Source organism: Lates calcarifer, linkage group LG21 (genome assembly GCF_001640805.2).
Source record: "Lates calcarifer isolate ASB-BC8 linkage group LG21, TLL_Latcal_v3, whole genome shotgun sequence".
Taxonomy (NCBI): domain Eukaryota; kingdom Metazoa; phylum Chordata; class Actinopteri; family Centropomidae; genus Lates; species Lates calcarifer.
The window spans coordinates 28,388,436-28,404,161 of record NC_066853.1 but is presented as its reverse complement, the minus strand read 5'-3'; the positions used below and the strand labels follow the sequence as shown (position 1 = coordinate 28,404,161).

The 15,726-nt window shown below is 37.9% G+C and overlaps 2 protein-coding genes across 3 annotated transcripts; one reads left to right on the top strand and one right to left on the bottom strand.

Annotated features, from left to right (window-relative positions):
* Positions 1 to 3,922: 3,922 nt before the first annotated feature.
* On the bottom strand, positions 3,923 to 6,557 carry timm8b (translocase of inner mitochondrial membrane 8 homolog B (yeast)). Its single transcript, XM_018700877.2, has 2 exons — positions 6,331 to 6,557; positions 3,923 to 4,194 (listed from the first exon to the last, which is right to left on the bottom strand). The coding sequence occupies exons 1-2, from the start codon at positions 6,430 to 6,432 to the stop codon at positions 4,027 to 4,029; spliced, it is 270 nt and encodes an 89-aa protein (XP_018556393.1). The 5' UTR covers positions 6,433 to 6,557; the 3' UTR covers positions 3,923 to 4,026.
* A 1,477-nt stretch (positions 6,558 to 8,034) lies between these two features.
* sdhdb (succinate dehydrogenase complex, subunit D, integral membrane protein b) lies at positions 8,035 to 15,410 on the top strand. Of its 2 annotated transcripts, none has more exons than XM_018700828.2 (4): positions 8,035 to 8,195; positions 9,076 to 9,186; positions 11,520 to 11,667; positions 13,484 to 15,410. In XM_018700828.2, exons 1-4 carry the CDS (start codon positions 8,147 to 8,149, stop codon positions 13,647 to 13,649), a joined length of 474 nt encoding a protein of 157 aa, XP_018556344.2. In that variant the 5' UTR covers positions 8,035 to 8,146; the 3' UTR covers positions 13,650 to 15,410. The 2 variants fall into 2 exon arrangements, with proteins under 2 accessions (XP_018556344.2, XP_018556336.2); XM_018700820.2 differs by having other exon boundaries at positions 11,517 to 11,667.
* The last annotated feature ends 316 nt before the right edge of the window (positions 15,411 to 15,726 follow it).

Here is a 15,726-nt window from a genome sequence, read left to right as displayed (position 1 = left end):
CTTTAAAGGTTATTAAGGAGTTTTGGTTTCATCTGTGTCGTGACATATTTCACTTAATTAACAGGAAACCTCTCACACTTCATTTGAAACAAAATATTTCCTGGGTAATAATCATCCTTTTTTCCAGTCTATATATTGTTCTATATATGTTTTTTTTTTTTTAAATTACAGGTTTACTAACTTCAGTTCTACATGCTTTATACCTAGACTGTGTAGACTGATGGTTAAAACCTGACCCGAATAAAACCCGAATAAACAGCATCTGTCAGACAAGTTTAAATTTAAAAATATTGACTTGTGTTTCAAACAGACCAGTATATCCTGCTTATTCCAGATGTAATATTTGTGAGTTGAGAAATTACGTTTCTGTTCATGTCAGTCACAGAGAGCTGATCTAAGGTCAACAAGTCTCCTTCAATGGAGTAGCTAGCTCTCTGGATCCAGAAATGAAATGTCAATGGTAATGAAAATATTGGCAGGCCTCAGTGTGATATCAGTCCTGTAGAAAGAGAGCTGCTCAGAGAATTTAAATGTATTTCAGTAGCAGAGAGGTAAAGTTTCTTTTCAGTACTACAGATGATGGTAAATTTGACCTATTGACCGATCACTTTTAGACAATAATCAGATGGACATTGCTGACTAATAAAATGATGATTTTAATCAGAGCACAGATGTGTAGAACAGCCTCCCAGCAGCAGGAGGCAGCACCGGTGAAGCAGCTGGACACCTTCTAAATGCAGTACAGTTCTGACCTCTGAGCTTGTTGAGAAAATATTTATTTAATGTAATGTACATTGTTCAAAGGCACTGAAGCATGTGAGATACACTGAGATATAATCCTTCACAATCATTTCCTCTGTTATGTCTGAAGCTGATACATGATACATGATTTGTATTTAAACCACATAGATAATTCATATCAATAGCCTTTCCAGGGAAAATACCCTAAATATAAACACACGTCTACCTAACCCTCTCTGCTAAATCTACAGACTTTTAAGATTGTACAAATTAAACATAATACATTCATTTTTGCTTTACATAATGATTCAGGAGATGATTTTTCAAAATAAAAGCCTTCATCAATCAGCAGTCAGTATCATTCTATCAATCACAATGAAGACCTGTGTCATTTCATGCAAGTCAGTCTAATGTTGGGGCAGTCACTCACTTTAAAACATTGGTGTCTTTGTTCTAGAAGGTAGAAGAACCTCAGCAGCTTAATATTGACAGTGGAGTTAGAACCATCTGATGCTGTACCAGCTCATGTTGGTGGTCTACAGTATAATCCTTCAGTTGTGTTGCTGTGTTTGATTAGAAATTGCACTGTGTCCAACACTTTTGATACACCTGCCATACCTGCTCATTTCATGTTCAGTTTTATAGTCAATCCACTGGTGTAATGCATCGTTGGACAACTCCAACCTAACTGTCAAATGCAGAGAACGAACTGTACCAGTGTTTTAACCCATCCAGTACAAATCACACATACTCTACATGTCTGCTTGGCATTTTCCACAACACTCTACAGTAGTTTAATATGTCTGTCTATTGACTGGCTGACCACTTTGGTCCAGACTGAAACATTTAGTACAGACAGTTGTGTTCCCCTGAGGATGAATCCTGTTGATGTTTCCTCTAGCTCCATCATGAAGCCAACATTTGACTTTGTCCAGTATACTGACTCTTGATCACCTACCTGCCGACCTCGTCACATCACCATCAGCCTCAGCTGTATGTTGTGTTTACTGAACAAAACAGTTGCTGATTAATTTCATGTTGATCAACCAGATGATTAATAGTTTAATCAGTGCAGTGCTACACCAGATGGCACTTACATGGTGTAGAGCAGCATTACAAAATACTGGCATTTGTTCTGAATAATCCAGATGAAAGGAGTTCCTGATGGGACAGAATGTTTACTCTCTCTATACCAGCACTTGTCAAGTCATGCTTTTAATTTCTGTATTTTTTCAAATTTAATTTCAGCTACATATAAAACATTTGAATAAAGCATATTTACCTTAACAAACATTTATATATATGTATTGATTGTTATTATCAATTCAGTAATTATAATCCAGGAATTCTGTCATTGGGGCTTTTTTTCTGCACATAGATTCAGTAGGTCATTCAGGTCACAGGCATGTTTTACTGGGGCAGTTGATAAACTGATGAAAAATTTGGTGGCAGAAAGAAAAATATGGTTAAAGTCTCCTGACATGACCATGAAAGCATTTGGGTGTTGTTCAATGTGAAGGTGAAATGGACACAGAAGACCAAGAGTTCAGTGTATGAGCTACAGAGACGTTTAACAGTAACATGTACATAGGTACATTATGCTGAAAATAAATCTATACTTTTACCCAAGTAGGACTTTTAACACAAAATTTTGCACATTGTAGTAGTGGTACTTAAGTAAAACATCTTTTTGTCAAATCAAGTAGTAGTAGTTCCAAGCTGACAACTGGCTATAACCAGTCATGTCAGTGCCAACATATGGTTCAGTACCTGGAATCCCTCTTATAGAGTGCCTGGAACATACAGTATTTCCAAGTCCTTTGTGGTTTGGACAAGAAGTGGAGGAAGAACTTTACTCAAGTGAAAGGACCAATACATTCATGTAGAAATACTCAATTTCAGGTAAATGTCTATCATAAAAAGTCTGTACAGAAGTATTATTGGCAAAGTATCAAGTATTCCCTCTGCCAAAATATGGCCACTGTGACTGATATAGTACTGTTCCTTTGTATTATTAGATTGATATTACTGATGCATCTATACATTCAAAGGCCAGTAAAATTAAGTGAACCCTTTGTTATTATGCATTTATGTACATATATGGTATTTAGTTAAGTCTCACAAGCTGCACAGATAAAGCCATGTGCACACATGATATGAGTGCAGAGAACAGGATGAGAGCAGTAATGTATTTTTCTATTTACACCGGGCATTAACATGAGTTTTTCCTTACTCAAGACAATGTATCCAGATACAGCTCTAAGGTACTAGTTTGTTGTGATGGGGAGAATAAAGTCTGCATTCTGGGACAAAGGAACACAGTTGTCCGTTTATACACACGATGCACACAAAAACATCTTTCAGATGAAAACGTTTTGATATAAATATTTGAATGCACAAATTACTGTATTGTTCTTGAGAGCATATCATTCATTTACAGTATATATATATGTATGTGAAGGCCTAGGCTAATCATATCAACTAAAGCTAATTGGAGTCAGGAGTCAGCAAACTTGGGCCCTGCTCCTCAAATGAGGCTTAACTAATTCATGCTAACTTGTTGTAACCCTGATAATTCTCATTTAGCTAATTTGGTTCTTTGGTTCAGTACAGAATAACTTCAAACAAAGAAACTACACCTTTTGGAGTGGCCCAATCTGAGCCCAGACCAAAACCTAATAGAGATGCTGTGGAATGACCACAAGAGAGCCATTCACACCAGCCATCCTCAGAATATAGCTAAGCTAAACAATTTGAACTGAACATTGTGCAGGTCTGATCTGTAGCTACCACTTGATTCATTTACCTTTTCCTCCAGCACTGTGAATGCTTAATGGGCATGTTCAATAAAGCAATTAATCGTTGTGTGTTATTGGCTTAAACATGTTGTGTTTGTCTATACTTGTGACTTAAATTTGACTCAGATCACTTTTTATGACCAATTAATGCAGAAAACTAGGTCATCAAAGGGTAGTTACTTTTTCTTGTCACTGTATTTGGATACCAATTACTGAGAAATTGTATTTAGTAATGCCTTAATGTGCACTTTCAATCTTAAACATTTAAGTTTTTTTTCGAATAAATATATGAAAGCAATCTGTTACCAAGCAATGCTGTAATTAATATTCTTGTGGTTGTCCCATTTTGAATGGGCAAACAAATCCAGTCCAAAGCACAAACAGTAAGTGAAACATGTCCTCTTTATAATACCTTCCATCAACATGTTAGAAATACAAAACACTGTTTTTGTCATAATACAGTCCTGTTGGCATCTATAGTCCAATATTAATGAGCACCCTTCTGCACCATCTGTGTGAAGCGGTTGGTTATGGTCAGGGTGGTGTCAATGAATCGCTCAACACAGCTCACGAGGCATGTCTCTGTCCGGTAGTCCAGCTTCGAGCCCGGACTGTCCACACATTTGTCCCAGCAGATATCAGTGAAATTGTGCACCTGGAATAAACAGAAAAAGATTATTATTTGAATAATTCTTAGATTAATAAATCAAATTAAAGCATTTATGAATACATCGGACGAACAAACAATAAATAAGATTAGATTATGGTTTGATTAATTGCCATTTGCCTTATAGTGATTACTGACTGGACCTAAAGCCCACATGAAGATGGATTTTGGAGGCCAGTACTAATATTGGCATTTGGGAGTTTTTAAAAAACAAGACCCCATGAGAGAAGGTTCTGGGTTCGAGCCCTGTTTGAGCCTGGGGCTTTTCTATTCTGTATTCTCCCACAGTCCAAAGACTGTAGGCGCGAATGTGAGTGTGATTGGTTGTTTGTCTATATGTTGGCCCTGCGATGGACTGGCAATCCGTACGGGGGTATACCCCACCTCTCACCCAATGTCAGCTGAGATAGGCTCCAGCCTCCTGCGACCCTTAACTCTGTTTAAAATGGGACGTTCCAGATGGACATAGATGGCCTATTTTTCTCCTCTCTCAAACCGTCTGTCCTCTCTATCCAAAATGTGGACATTGTCCCCAAAGAAGTGTCCCCTTTCCTTTAGATGTAAATGAACAGCCGAGTCTGGTCTTGATGAGCTGGCTCTCCTGTGTTGTGCCACTTGTGGAGTGGTTGTATGGTTTCACCTATGTACAGGTCCAAGCACTTCTCACTGCACTGCACCGTGTACACAAGGTTACTCAACTTGCACTTGGGGGTCTTGTCCTTGGGATGAACCAGTTTCTGACTAAGGGTGTTACACAGAAGATTCTTTTGAATTTATGCACTGCCACATATGGGATGACGATATTGTTGCATCTGTTCTCCTGTTCCTGTTCTCCCAGTTTGAGTCTCCAGACCTGGTTGGTGAAATTTGTGGATTTCTGGATGTGGTGAGGAGTGTTACACACCAGCGGTGCCAAAATGGTGGCGAGGTGTTTGGCAGTGTTGTAGGAGGCAGAGTTGATACTGCTCACAATGGGTCTGAGTGGGGCTCCCTCTTTGTGTATCCATATATGTAGGGAGTAGCATCACCAGGGTAGAGAGGGTATTTATCCTGTAGTGGTATGTATTTTCACACTAAGGGTCCTTTCACACCAACCCTGTTTGGTTCGGATCAAACAACCTCTGGTGTGTTTGGTTTTTGAGCTATTGCAAAAGCTTCTTTGACATGGAAGCTGACTAGGTAGACTGGTGCAGTAAGTTTCCAGTATGAAAACAAAGCAGACCAACCACAGGATAGATATTACATTTTTTTCTTGTGGTTAGGTCCTACTGCATTTTTAAAGTACCTCATAAAAACTGAATGACAGTAACTTTCCCCTTGTATTATTATGATACTAGACATCTCTTTTTTGTCCTGTTTCTAACTGTTGTCAGTATGACATTTGAGGCAGAGTTGCAGTCTCACCTATTAATGCAAATGCAAACTCTCTTCGTAGTACAGGCCTCAGACCTCAGAACTTATAGGCAACAATGCGTCATTTTTTCCTTGGTGCTAACTAAACGAGTTGAATTGCAGGTGTGTAAGCACCCCTAAATTACTGTACACAACAATTTTATCAGCTGATAGGATATATATCGTTCGCCCTATGAAAATAAATAAATAAACAAAAAGAGTACGCCCACGCAAACATCCATATATTTGCGTTCTTAATAACCTGTGGAGTTGTCAGCGTTACCGTTTTTGCATTGACGTTTGTAATGATTGATATTAGCCCACTGCTCTACAAATCTAAGTACATTCGCCTTAAAAAAATGTGCGTCCTGCTGAACCACTGCAAGCCGCGGAAATAACTTGTTTACGCGTTCTTTGTTAAAACAACAACAACAACAACAACATGATGCGAAGATGCTGGGCGCCCTACTCCGTGTTTACCATGCGATGGTACGTTTTTTGGAACTCCAAAGGTTTTTGAGTCAATCGCTTGCTTCCCTCAGAGTTGTATGACATTCTACGCTGTATATTAGTTATGAGAGGCAGACCTTGAGTTTGGCTTAAATTTCTGTCTCACCACAGGAGAGGAACTCATAAGAGGTCTGACAGAACACCGGAACGTGGCCACCTCACTGTCTCACACACACATGGGTGCTATAGGAGTAGGGAACGTTAGTGCATTAGCATACAAACCTGGGCCTGGAACTGCGCTTTCTGCTGCTCTATAGCGATCATACGCTGAAGCTCCGTCGCGTCTACCTTCTCTGAAACACTGAAATTATCAAAATTGTCCATTGTGTTATGCAGTTACAGAACAACTCTGTATTCTTGGTGATAAAGTGGTGGACGAGGTGACCTTCGCTTTCACCGCGATCGAGCGTTGCAGCTTGAGATATGCCACTGATCTACAAACAATATGGTGCGCTACAAAAGAGCTACAGCAAGACGGGCAGTTTACGACAGCCCCCATACTCAGTACACGAAGTCAGAGAAATGAACACTCCATCTCGATTTAATAAAATATTATTAGATAAAATATTCAGCATGTACTCAGTGTCCAGCCATTGTGTTTTTCTGTATGAGAGGTTATGCTATTAAATGCCATAGGTGATCTGTGTTCTCTATTCAGTTTAATCTCCATTTTGCATGAATTGTCATGTAAAAAAAAATTATCAGTTTGCAGCTGACCAGACGGGCCTGGCTCTCTCAAACTATACAAATTAATTCTGAACATTCGTCAACCGGTAAAGTACAAGAATACAAATACGTATCATTATTGATCTGTCAGATATAATTTGACTGTCAGGTTTAATCCTTTAAAACCCACAGACAGAAACTTGGACAGCTAAACATTCCTGCCAATTCTGACCTTATTCCTTCAGTCAGCGTTAAGTGTTATACATCCCATGGTTCATGGGAAGCTGCCCTTTTTCTAGTACAATGTAAAGTCACCATCATGCATTTCCTTTGAATAAGCATTTGACATTTATTAAAACACCGAGTGAAATAAAACTTGTTTCGTTGAGTAGCTCAAGCATCAAACAGGATTTTTTGGATTTTAGGTGTTTTGGGGCTCCGTGTGAAGTTTGGTACAAATACACTTTTTCCCTTTCGCGAGTTACAGCGTCCCACTTTGGTGAACCCGCACGCCTCTGTTGACCTACATAGCTGTAAACACCGTAAATCGGCCTTGTTTGTCGTAACTGTGCAGTGACTGGAAGGCGTCCATTCTCGAACGAGCACTGACTTTTGTAAATCGATGTCTTAAATGTGACGCAAGAAGTGACGCTTACAAAGATATTCCATGTTTAGTAGGAGATTACTCAAAGAGGGAAAAAGAGGCGCCTTAAACAAACATGAACAAACATAACTTTTCTCTCCTGAATTATTGTCCCAGTCCGACTCTGTTTAGAGCTGCGAAAACATGTTAACACCTGCAATATTTGATTATTCTAATTATTATTTGCTGTATCTGTTTAAGTTTTATTTGTTTTTAGTATGTTCAGCTCACGTCAGACTATTAAAATACAGTGACTCTCTCATGGCTCCTAAATCAAATCAAAAACCTTCCACAATGATGAATGATAGTGATAGAAATTTGGTTTAACAACAAATATGATAATATTGTAAGACAACATATTGATAAAACCTAATGCAACCCAAAATGACACACAAATTGTGATTGAAATATACTGATGAAAAGTTTGAGGAAGTAAAACAAATGCGTTTAATGTGAAGCAATTTCATTAATTCATTCATTCATTTCACTTCTTTTCTGTCTTGGAAGTTTTGTGCGACTGATTGATGTCCGACCCTAACTGATTCCATCTGAGATACTTTGTTGAAGTTCAGTTTTTTTCATTCATTTGACGACTTGTGCATACGTGAAATTCTAATACTGTGATATGAAACTGTTCGCTGTTCTTCTCAAACATCCAATATCTTTGTGCCACTGACGACAGAACAACTACATCCGGGTAACTGTGGTGACCTTGGTTGGACGATCAACATGGCGGCTATCGTTAGGTTGAGTTCTGCGTGTCGCAGAGGCTTTAAACGTAAGTACTTCTGTCTGTTGTCAGTGTTTTAGTACATTTGAACATATGTACCTACGTTAATGTGGTGGGTTGATAGCAGTACGTTTTGACAGAGGGGACTTCGATTATTAGCCGTGTGGGAACAAATCACGTCTGGCAGGGACTACTTTCAACTTCAGTTAAGTAGCCTTTAGTTTATTTATTATGGTGACCATCACTACATTGCCGGTTAGGTACTTGCTGGTAAAGCCAGTCTTTTCAGACTCATTAATAGTAATGCAGGGGGTGGGGATGGGTGTTGCTGATTGCTGCCACCATGCCATCAGATTGTCAGACTGTGTCATTATAGCGCATATTGGGGGTGCGTAACTTTGCGCCTGTAATGATTTGAGAATTACTTTCTAGTTAATAAGTTAACTTACTGAGAAATATGTAATTGACTTCAACAGTTTATAAACTGTGTAGAGACCAGTTTCGTTGATTCACCTTGTTTTTTTTGTTTGTAGTCTGGGGTGGGTTTTTTTTTTTTTTTTTTGGCCTAAGTTTTGCCATCCAGCTGAAATGAAGTTATCACATACATGGTAATTGATTACCCCATTTGAAAAGCAGCATTTTCACTTAAAATAAACAAAAATAAAACATTGTTTTGAACCCATGGGACCTAAATCCTATTTATTGTTGTCAGAGTTCCAGATATTATTGAGGTAAATTGATTTCTCTGTGTGTCAGTTTTTGAATCAATACCTTTGTGTAGTGTTTGTTATATTAATACTTGTCACAGAACAGAGCAAGATATGTTGTAAATGTAATTGTCTTACATCTCTGTTGTATTAAGACATGCTAAAATGACATATTATATAGCTGTGGTTGGAAAATGTGACTTTTTGTCTTCTAATTTCAGCTCTATTTTACCAAAGCGCTTTGTTGTCCAGACCACTGGTTGTACCTCACAAATACCAGGAGCAGCCCTACCTACTGACAGCAAGGATTCATGCGTCACAGGCTCTGTATGGTCAGTATTAACAAGTGGAGTTATGAAGTATATGTAAAAGGAGTATATAGAACAATCACTCAATCGTGAGAAAATCCATCTACAACTATTTTGATGATCGACTGAGAAGCTTTTGAGGCAAAAATGTAAAAATGAGTTTGTTGCCTTTCCTTGTCTTGCATCATAATGAATTGAATTGCATTGAGGTCTGGACTGTTGGTCAGACTAAAACAGACAGCTTGGGCTCTAGGAAATTGTGATTGGTATTTTTTCTATTCTCTAGTTGCTTCAGAAGAGGATCGATCCAGAAACTTGTTGGCTGATTAATTGATTATTTACAATGAAAGTAATCAGTTGCAGTCGTACTTATGGTATTCAACAAACCAACAGCGTGATACACCACTGTCTTGAATCAACCACAGAGTTGAATCAACAGCTCTGACATAATTTCCTCAACAAGTAACTATTGTCAGCTACACCTTTGACACCTTTTGACTGGCCTGAATCCCATTATCACTACAACACATTGTAAATGAGATCTCATGGTGTATTGACTGTGATAGCTATTTGTTAGCAGATCAAAGTTCAGTATACTGTAGTCTGGTTACAAAGAATGTGCTAATATGTATACCATTTAACAGGTAAGAGTGGGTGATTAATGTTGTGTGTAGCAGAATCATTTTGGTACCTTTCTTGGATAGTTTTTGCCTCAATGGCAACTCATTTGGTTTGGATGTTTTTTTGTAGAGTGATATGTGTACGTACCTCTTAGTTTGCAGAGATACTTTTTGTGGTTTGACATGAAAGCAGGTGGCTGACAGCCCTGATGGTGTACGACTGGTGTTTTGTAGCTCAGTTTAGCACCCTAAATGCCTGAGTGGTGGCTGTATTTTGACACCAGGTTCATGTAAGGTCCTCTTAATGCTAGCAGGTTTCACCCACTGTGACCCATTATTCAGATTAGTGGGTCATTTACAGAGTGACTGAAGGGTGGGGCTTTTTCTGGAAAGCCAGAAATATCTGTCAAATAGCAAGGGTTGGCTTAGATTTTTAGTCTTGGTTATTGATTCTCAGTATTTCTTGGTGAAGATTTTGTGAACTTCAAAGATTTACAATACCTTTATTTATTTGGATGTTACTGAACTTCATTGAGTGTAATGTCTCTGTGTACTTTGAAATTAAAGCATAGAAAAAATACATCATACAGATTTTAAAAAAATGAGTCATGGAATATAAATGTTTTAATCATTCAGCGACCACACTTGTGGCACTTTTTCTACAATGGAAACAAAATGTTGTAGAACTTCCCACAGTTGTGTTGCACTTGTAGGTTGATTTGCTTTCACCTTCTGTCCAGTTCATCCCTCACCAGCTCAGTGGGGTTTAAGTTTGGGGACTGTGTTGGTTTTTCCATAATGTAAAGCCATCATCTAGTTCTTTTCTTTTCATTTTTGGGTCATTATCTGGCTGCAGGATGAACCTCTGACCAACTGGTCTGTCTTCCTTTGTTACTGCCTTCTTCACATCATCCTGATAGAAATATACAGTATCACTTCCGGCAGTACAGTATTCTCCTAATAATGCATCAAAGGGTATAGTGACACAGTTTTTGTAGAGCAATCTACTGTTACTGGTCATGTCTTTCAAGTGTCAAGTCAGAGGTTTATCATGCAGGCTCTCTGTTAAAAAATGTAAATCTTTAAAGTCAGCCCACATAACCTTGATGATGCTATCACTCACAGCAATCATATATTAAAGTACTAGTTTGACATTTTGTGAGATAGATGTATTTGCTTCACTGTCAAACTTTACATGATCAGCACTCAATTTTCTGTCTATCCAGTATGAGGTTACAGTCAACAGCCTGGTCAAGAAATGGTCCAGCACATAGCCTATTATAAAACAGCAGTGTGTTGTTTCACGCCTCTGCTTTTGAATGGCTTAAAGAAACAGAAACAGAAACAAACATAACAGAGTTTGTTACATTAGGACAGAGCCAGGCTGGTTCCTTACCCAAAGAGACACAAAATGACTACAAATAATATTTCTGAGTCATTTTCATGTCTGAGAGTGCTGGTTCACCTGAAAGACACACAACATTAATAAAAAAAGATGCAGCCATGTGGTGCTGTTTCAGTCTGGGCATCTTGCTCAGGGACAGAACAGACATGAACTTAGAAAGCAAAATTCTGACCTCTTCCTTTACAACTTTTGAGTCTCATGTAGCCAGGTAAAGGGAATCATATCCAAATCATATTAAATATCCAGCTTATAGTTGAGATAGGACTTTTTGCCTTTACCATGCAGATTATGAAGGCTGCTGATAATCTGCCGTTTCTCTTCCTCTACAGCAGGCCCGGGCTCCAAAGCTGCCTCTCTGCACTGGACAGCAGAGCGAGTGCTGAGCATCCTTTTGCTGGCCATGGGACCTGTAGCCTATTTTAGTCCTGGTCCTGTCATGGACTATTCCTTGGCTGCTGCCCTGACACTGCATGGCCACTGGTAAGATGTGCAAACGCTAACCGGAACCCTGATGTTCTGAAGACGTTAGATTTATATTTTCATGCTTATGAAAGTTTTATATTCACACCCATTTACCAGTTAGGAAACAGATCATTTTGCTTTAATGAGGCTTTCCTTGTCTTTTTTTCTACATTACAGTATTATTATTAAAATATTGTATCAGTGCCATAACCTCAATTTCTAACCTACAGGTTTCAAATTACATAGTTTCACTTCTTGTTTACTTGACACACATACACTGTATACAGCAAAGATCTGCTTTCCTCTGGTTGCTTTGTGGCCAAAGGAAGGCGAGATTAATTCCTCTTCCAGTGGTAGTTATTGGTGCTAAATATACTCCATTACATAACTCCATGTACTATGTAGGTTACTAGTTTACTGGGTATATACTGTTAATCTTACCTTCTTGAAGGTTCTAATGTTCAATTTTTGTTGAAATTGTTTTAGAGAGGCATTGGCTCAACTTCATGGTCATTTTGGGGGGCTTGGAGTTGTTTCTAATGTTACTTGTCCACCCTGCATTTATCAATTAGGGAAAGACTGAATATTAGAAAATGAAACAATACCACAAACTACCTCTAAAATAGCCAATAAATTTGAGTGACACACAGACTTCACCTCTCCTGGAAAACACAAAGATGGGGGGTAAGTTCCTTCATCACATGAGGTCCTCTGGGACTTGTATTGATTTGACTTGACCTCATCTCTATGGTCTTAACACCAAGAACACCTGGGGTATGAATGAAAGCTCTTTGAACCCTTCACAAACGTATTTCCCAAACGTCTCTGTCCAATACAAAGATTTAGCTTGACTGACCTTAACCAGACACAAGGCAAATTTTGGCAAAGTAAAGTCCTATTAGGTATGAGAGAGCTATACTTGACAAAGTAATTGCTGTGTTCTCAGAATGCAGTGACATTGCTTAAACAGGCCTACTGGGGCTAGAAACAACGACAACAAAAAAAAACCATAATCATACAGGTGGTAAAGAAACACCCAGGTTATTTGGAAGAGAAAACAAAGCTCAAAATAATGAATATAGTTATAAAATACTGCTAGCTGCTAGCATTGACCTATTGTATATAATGTAGATTTGAGCACTCAAGGCTTTTTATCAATTTTTCCCCCTCACCTTTTAATGTCTGTTAACTGCAGGGACTCTATTTATTTGTTTTTGTTTTAAGACTATATGTTATTTGCCCTATTTGTCCACTGTGATTCCTGGGGTGCAATCAGTACAAAACATCCAAATGTAAAATTTTGCTATGTAGGCCATTAACAGCTGGTGAAAGCTTAAGATTTTGATTTTTTTTTAATTCAGAAACTATTACAGTGTTTCATTCCCAAGTACAATGACAAAGTATTTTGAATTTGCCATTGCTCTGCTTTTGCTTTCCTCTAAATGAACCTCTAAACCATCCACCATGCCAAAGGACAAAATGTGATTTTTCAAAATCAAACAATAAAACAATAAAAACTGGTGGCCTCGACATAAACCTACATGATCATAACACTATATATATCCAGTGTTTTCATGTTATATATAAGATTGAGGATATTGTTAAGAGAAACATTTTAAATGGTTACATGAAGAAAAACAGTTCTGGAACCAGTGACCTCAAGTGTGGCCTGGTTTTCAACAACAATGAACAGTTTCTCCTTGGTTAAACAACATGTAATACAATCTAGTTTATTTGAAGCATACTGAGGCCTTGTTTTTAATTTTGAAAACAAAATTTGTTTCTGTTTTCACTGACTGCTCATCTTGTCTGTGCTTGCATTTTTGTCTTCTAGGGGTGTTGGGCAGGTGTTAACAGACTATGTTCACGGGGACACAAAGATCAAGATTGCCAATGCAGGTCTCTTCCTCCTGTCCACAGTCACCTTTGCTGGTCTTTGCTACTTTAACTACAATGACGTTGGCATCTGCAAAGCCATTGCCCTGCTCTGGAGCAAGTAATATGACTGTGGAATGGGAACCATGGGAGGACCTAGATACTGGGACCGGAGCAAATCTCGTCCTGGCCGATTGTAAAAATTCAAGGTGTTCTGTGTAAATTCTTATAAATATATCATATTGACAATTTTGACAGTGATTGACGTGTGTAATTGCAATTAATGTTGATCAGTTCGGGCTTGGTCTTTGTATGAAGTTCTTGCTCAGTTAAGTTATAGTAATCACTTGGCAATTGGCATCCATTGTCTTTCTTCACATATAGGCATTCAGCTTCTGTTCATGGCAAGTTTGGATTAAATAATAATAATAATAATAATAATTAAGATGCATTCTGCTATGGATTTTTAAACTAAGCAACAACATGTCCAGTTATTAAATATGTCACTACCAGTTCTACAACCAAGAGATATCCAGTATCCTGACTTATAATTGTCATATTTACTGGGGACATGCATGGTTTCAGCAAAATGGCCTCTGATTTATATCAGCTCTATATCAGAATAATGATGTTTGATGTCAGTTTTTTTCATGTTCAGGTCCTTTTCATGGCTGATTTCTCAAATGTATTCTGTTTCAGTCACAATATGTACATACTATCTTTTGCTCTTTAACCCAGAATAACAGGGCAGTACTACAGATTTGTGTTTTTTGTGTTTTCACATCACCCTCCTCACTCACCCATTTACAAATTATTCACAAGGTCCACTACATGTTTCCTTTGTTGCTGCAGCCTCTCTATGCCTCTCAGCTTGAGTCTACTCATGTATCTTGACTGACAGGAGCAAATGCTGTTGAAGTCAGTCTTGAAGTTAGAGATTGCATTGTGAAACCTCTGCCCTCAGTCAAGTGTGCAGTATTGTGTGCAAAGAGGAGCAGGGGCTGGGAGAAGAGCAAACTAAATTTGCTTGTATTAGCCTATTTAATCCTGGAGATCTGCTCTGCTGCTCTATTGAAGGTCCCTTAAAGGTAAGGGAGACTAGATCTGACGTGCATCATAAATTCAAGCCATTCAGCAATACTCAGCCTACCTGTGCATCTCCAGTAGAATGGCTAAATAAGTCTGACAGTGTACAAACTCTTATCAGCTAATGGTGTGTAATCTGCAACAGCTGCAGAATGCTGTCCTCTGCCACTAAAATATTACTTAAGACAGTGTGACAGTAATAGGAATGCCTCTGTAGCATAGAGCGCTGTTGTACTTTATGTATGAATTAAAAACTAGTTCCAAAGTTAGGAAACTTTGAATTAAAAAAAAAAAAGAAAGAAAAGAAAATGTTAAAAAATGTACCTTTATTTTGACCATTTAAATTTTTTGGCAATTTTTCTGAAGTTACAACCTCATGACAAAATGTCTATATATTTCTGTATATTCTGTGTCAAAATAAGACTCAATATGGCAGGATAATTAAAGCGTGATGTTACCATGTAATCTTGGAACATTTACTACTCAGCATATAACTGGTAGTCCTTGCATGTAGCTATTAATAGCAGAAATGGTTTTAGTGCTGCTGAAATGAGCAGGTTACAGGTTGAGTGTTACCACTGTAAACTGAGGTCTGGATTGAGTCTGTTGTTGTAATGCTCATGCAGTAAATGTCTGTGGGCTTATAATTTTTGTGTTAGTCTGTTTGCTTATTATATAAATTGACAGTTTGTAATATCTTTTCAGTTAATGTAATTTCAGGTTATAGGCACAAAATTAGATGTGGCAAGAAAAGTGAACTGCTCCTGCTTCAGCAGAATAAAGTTGTCTTTACATTTTCATATTTTGACATTTTATTCTTTAACACAACATACACAATGTACAGTATACACTGACGGATGAGAAAAAAAGATATATAGTATAGAAAAGTAGGTCTGTATTCAAATAAATTGTGTACATGTCTACATGGGGTAATTTTGGTCCCTGCATCAAAGATCACTTCCTAATTCTAGCCCTATAAAATATCATCAGTTTTAAATTGTAATTACATCTGCAAAAAAATATATTTTTTTTGAATACCCATTTGTTTCAGAGAAAATAAACTATCACAGAGGCAAGTTGAAGAACAAAAACATAATAAGAAAAGTTGGTTGCATC